This window comes from Stylophora pistillata, chromosome 14, assembly GCF_964205215.1.
Source record: "Stylophora pistillata chromosome 14, jaStyPist1.2, whole genome shotgun sequence".
Taxonomy (NCBI): Eukaryota; Metazoa; Cnidaria; class Anthozoa; order Scleractinia; family Pocilloporidae; genus Stylophora; species Stylophora pistillata.
The window spans coordinates 14,734,093-14,739,637 of record NC_142532.1 but is presented as its reverse complement, the minus strand read 5'-3'; the positions used below and the strand labels follow the sequence as shown (position 1 = coordinate 14,739,637).

General features: G+C 40.7%; 1 protein-coding gene across 1 annotated transcript; it reads right to left on the bottom strand.

Moving 5' to 3' along the window:
• Nucleotides 1-2,895: 2,895 nt before the first annotated feature.
• On the bottom strand, nucleotides 2,896-5,249 carry LOC148716720 (solute carrier family 35 member G1-like). The gene has a single exon (XM_088745732.1). It carries the CDS (start codon nucleotides 5,056-5,058, stop codon nucleotides 3,808-3,810), a length of 1,251 nt encoding a protein of 416 aa, XP_088601858.1. The 5' UTR covers nucleotides 5,059-5,249; the 3' UTR covers nucleotides 2,896-3,807.
• Between the last annotated feature and the right edge of the window lie 296 nt (nucleotides 5,250-5,545).

Here is a 5,545-nt window from a genome sequence, read left to right as displayed (position 1 = left end):
TTCATTCACATGCATAAAATGTTTTGTTTCCCATTTCATTCCCTTAACAAGATTGCAGTACATCGCCATGCTTCGTCGCGCATGCGATGTTTAGATAAAACAAAACAATAGCAAAGCAATTGCTTGACTTGTAAGACTATTCTTTGTTTGCACGTGACGTCGGTATAAATTAAAAAACCAGAGTCAGCCATGTTTGGGGAGAACCACACGCAACAATCCGTGTAACATAGCTGTCTGAAGTGTATGGTGAAGGTGTTTACGCACATACTTGTCAATGTCATGCATTCTAAATAGCTGACAATACTATTATAGCTGTACAATACTGTTATTTAAGACTTGTGCTGCAGTTTGGATTGTAATATATTTTGTGTGAACGGTTTATTTTTTTTTCGTTGGATACTACACCACCACGTGCTTTTAAAACTGCGTAAGCCGTTATGATCATTTCACAGTTTTTGTTTTCCCTCTTGTCATGCCACAAGTCTGTGTTGTGTTTGGTCGTTTTACATGTATGAACAAGCAAGCAATTGAAAAGTGATTATTGTTTAAGGTTTCAAGGCTTTATGTTTATTTATTAATTTTTTTCGCATCTTGGTGCATACGCATATAGTTTAGTTTGAGATTTAGCTAATTACTGATACTTGTGGGATTGATGCTGTATTTTCTAAATATTGATAATAACAACACAAAGTTGGGGGTAACTACGCGCATACTTTGCGGAAGCCGGTATCGTTTCGTTGGTAAAGGAAAAACCAGGTAAGTCACCGGCTCCTATTGATATGAAAGCTGCCATAGTGTGCTATGCACTCACCAATTTATCAGAGTCCTTTGTACCACTTGATCGAGGTGAACTTACAACCAGTTTGATTCCAGGTACTTTATGCACAATTTTTCATCTAAAGGCCTTAGAGATGTAGTTAAGGCTAGCCATAATTTGTCAGTAAAGAACTTCAGTAATTCTCAAGTTGACAAAAACACAGCTTTAAGGTACACTTTTGACAAGCAACATTTAATTTGTGTCGCAGATGCTAGTCATTAATAGATACCTATATGACAAACAACCATGAAGTTCAGTTAGTATTTTGACAAAGAAAGGAGCACCCTCAAAGTAATATTTTGGTGGTTGCTCAGTTAATTTTTTCTATAAGAAATTTGAAAGATCCAGTCTCCTAAAGGCTCTCCTTTTAACTTCAAACATGACATATGATACCATTTTACCTTGAACAAATCATTGTCACAGCCAATTAATGTGCTACCCTCCAAATCTTGTTGACAATAGCACCACAGCCCTTCCTCTTCTTCATAACCAGATGATGTTGATGAAGATGGGATGGTTAGAGCTTCACAGTCTGGGCAATTATTTTACGTCCCCACAATTTCAGGCAAAATGTACTCGCTGAAGAAATCAGAGGAAACAGAGTGCATCTTCCCAAAACTCTTGGTCAGGGAGAATTTCTGCACAGAGATCAATTGTTGTTAACACCACAAAATCACAATATTCAACCCCACAGATAAAAATCTGAGCCTTAATTTGGTAGTTGGCATGACATTTGTCAAGATGAACTTTACCAGACTCATCTTTCTTCAAACAAAATTTGTTTTGGCCTGCACCCTCAGCAATTGTGGAATCCTTGTGCGTATATAGACATTTAATTTCACACACAACCATCCCACAGCATTTGCAGTCAATAATCTCAACAGGGGAAGCTCCCAAGTATGGCCACCTTGAATTTATATTGAGACCACTGTCAGAAATTGTCAAAGACTCGTGGAATTGATTCATATCTATCTGGTAAGCTTTGCGAGCACTGCCCTTGTTTCACAACCCCACCGTGTGGCTGCAGTTGCAAACTTATAGGCATCAGGGTAGCATGTGGACTTGACAAGACTCTTAGCAGGCTTAGTCGTATTTGTTTTGCAAGCAGTTTTTCAATTGGAAGCAGTAATATGACCTGCCTGCCTGCCATTTGATATCAAACTTTATTTTGTGACTGCTTTCTAGTTGAATATTCTATTGCTTGACACTCAGGTTAGCTGACCGTGAGAGTTTCCACAGTGTATTCGTTGTTTTGCAAGGAGGGAAATCGAGTGGCTCGCTTCGAAGTACTTGGCGAGCACCAAGGAACCAATTAAACGCCAATGATAGAGCGGCGCACGAGAATCACGCGCACAAAACAGGATCTTAGTGTGGGTAAAACTCAAGGTCAGTTTTACCAATCCGAACATAACCATCTATGAAACTAATTATTCTCAACTATAACAAGCGATTAAAATGTCTAGCACGGTAAGAAGGGAATCCGCGAACCGAGCCAAGTTCAAGCACGCACTAGAAATAAAAGATCAAAACTATAGATTTACCAAAATACGTAGACGCAAAAAGGCGAGACTTAACAAAACAAAAGGTAAACCTAAACTACTCGAAATAGCAATCCTTTAGAATACTCTACAACAGAACACCCAATTCTCAAATCAAAAATCAGAGAAATGTTCGGCAAATGGTGAGGAGAATTGTTCTTTTGGTCCCTAATCGGATCTTGGGAGTGAGAGGCTTAATCCTTCACTCCCAAGACCTCGTTGAAAATTCTCGTTTCTCTCTGCTATACAATTCGCCTGATGTTCCTCGGAGAATTTTGAATTGGATCAACTAATAATCCCTTGGTTGATAGTTTCCTTTATTCTCATCACTTGTCTACTTGATATTGTATTGATATCGTAAAGAGAATTTCTATCTCGGTCACTCATGGGAGTTAAAGGGCCAAGCAACCTCGTTCCCAGGGCCTTTTCCCTTAGCTGAGGGTGCACCCCCAACGAAGGGAAAAGGCCCTGGGAACAAGGTTGAGGGCCAAGTTAACTTTATCTGTGAAACTTATTTTTAAAATCAATGTACTACATTGGTTCAATAAATTGAACACGTTTTTATTTAGAAAACTTTGTTTCTTAAAAACAATTCACAAAAATTATTCCTCTTTAATTATCGATCTTTTACCGTTTGAATCATGTTTAGACTACTATTTTCCGGTAGTGCTGAACTTTCACGCGCTAAAGTGGTCAAATCGAGCAGACTACAATTTTCAACTCCACGTGAAGAAGATTTTTTTTCTACCCACATTAAAAGAAGGTTGCCTGTTTTCCAAGGATTTCTATGTAGTTCACATCTCCAGCATTTTGAATGTTATTCTAAGTCTCTTTTTTCAAGAGAGGAAGTAGTAGTTGGCACAGCTCAGTCTAAGTAAAAAATATTTCGGAGCTAATTCATGAGTAAAAATTCGGAAGCTTTGGCTTAAACTATGCCCTTCATGTAACTTTTAAAAACAAAACCTCAATCATAGTTCAAGATTGTATTTCTTAGATCTAAATTGTTTCCATCGATGTTCCCAAGATGTTAATAAATTTAAAATTTGTTCGTGTAAGAAGGGTCACAAAGTGCGAAACGGAGTACTTCACCTTAACGGTCACAAACGTTCTGAGTTTGCGTTGTGAAAGTCCATTTCAAGAAACGGGTATCTGAGCCGACTCTCTGTTTACTGCCGTATTCTCTGGTGTGTTCCAGCGGTTTTTTTTTTTTCTTCCTTTCTCTTAACAGGCTTTACTTTCCCGGCTTTACTTACGGATTCCACTTCGAAGCCCGCTTGATAAGACCGCTGGCCAGTTTTTCCGCTCCAGCCATCTCACTCACCATATGCTGCTGTCCTCGTTTTCCTGCTACAGAGGTTAGCTATCTCACCTAGATATATTTCAGGTGATTTATGACTTTCACGTTACCTGTAAATAAATGCTAGGATAAAGGTTATTCGGTCTTTGAGCGAGTCACCGTTCAGTATTATTTGGAGCCTTTGCGTGGCTCTTTTTGTTGTGTAGAAATTTCTTGATGAAAATAGAAACATTACAGAGAAGGACAAGAATAGCTCCACCAATACTGAGGCCATCTGGAACATCATGAAAGACAATCAGCTGGAGGACGAACGAAAACGCGATCCCAGTTGTGCGCACCAAGGAAATAATTGAAGCTTTCTCCAGAGTCAAGGCTTTGGTTACCAATAGTTGGCCCGAATAACCAAGAGCGCCGGCGCCGAGAACGTACAGTGCGTCGTAAGTACGACAGTAAGGGAATTTGAACCGAAAATTTGAAATTAAAGAAGCTACAAGGCTTATGATTGATCCAACTACAGCGACATAGGATACGACTACTCTACTACCGACTTCTTTTGATATCTTACGGGTGAGGATGATGGAGCAGGCGTGACAAATTGCCGAGACGACAGCGAGAAGGGTTGGAAACCAGACCTTTTCGGATTTAGGGGACTCTCCTGAGGAACCGAACAGAAATGTGGGCCTTGCTATTAGCACCACCCCTCCAAGAGTTGATAAAATGGCTACAGCATCGAACTTGCTGACGGATTCTTTGAGAAAGATGCGTCCAAGAATAGCTGTATAGACCGGGGAGGTGTAAAATATCACCCTCTGGTCAGCCAACGGCATATGTTTGACAGCATAGATACTCAGAGCCATGCCTGTAACTCCAGTGACCCCTCGAAGCAATAAGAATTTGCTCTTGTTCCATGGATGGATGAACTTGTCCTTGAAGAAAATCATCGGCGGAAGTGAGAAGACGAGCTGTAATGTTAAGCGAATGAAGGTGACCTCCAGGCTTGGAATGCTCTCGGCCAGTTTGATAAATAGCGCCGTTGAAGAGATGAACAGAGATGAAATGATGCACAATGTTATCCCCAAGAAAGAGACCCTTTGCGTTGCCGGTGCTGTAACTTCTGATGTTCCAGAAACTTCACCTGTGTTTGAATCTGAAGGACGCTTTGTATCTTCCCGTAGGTTTATTGTAGTGAACTCATCATCCGCGCTGTCGGCTGTGTTAGCGCGTGATTGCCCCATTTTGTGGTTGGCGTCCTTACCTGCAAAACATTTCTCGTCGACTTTAAGGGAATACTCGTCGTTTTGAAGCGCAATTACGTCGTTTTCCAGCAAGTGTTCGTTGTTAGACTTCCGCCAAAGGTTTTGGAAAGGAGAGAAAATCCTCGCCGCCATGTCTGTCGAGCGTTGCATCCAATGTGAGTACTTCTTTGGCTCCTACCAATTTATGCTATGATTGCGGAATTAAGAAGTCTTAAGTACACCCTGTTTCACAATCATTTCCCTTAATTGCATCACACAAAAACGTTGCTAAAACGTTGTGCAAATAGTCAAAATAGGTGCCGGAACCTTCATTCATTCATGACGTCACTTTCCCTTTAGAATCCCCCACTCAGATATGTTACTTGCTCAGATCACAACAATCATAACGAGATCACGCGATCACGTCACACGATCACGTCACGCGATCACGTCTCGTAATCAGAACGAGTTATCACTTTTACGCTACTAACAAGGCAATGAGCACAGCAGATGCTGAGGATGTCGAGGATTATGCCGAGAGATAGTTAGAGGAGTGACCCAATTTCATTTCCAGCCTCATTTCCTTTTGACGTCTGGCATCATTGTTGGCGCTTGTAATATCTAAGGCATCTGGTTAAAGTGCAAGAGACATTAGAGC

Bases quoted from the DNA above. Each gene is read 5' to 3' on its own strand.
- LOC148716720 (XM_088745732.1), bottom strand. From the start codon at position 5,058: ATGCAACGCTCGACAGACATGGCGGCGAGGATTTTCTCTCCTTTCCAA.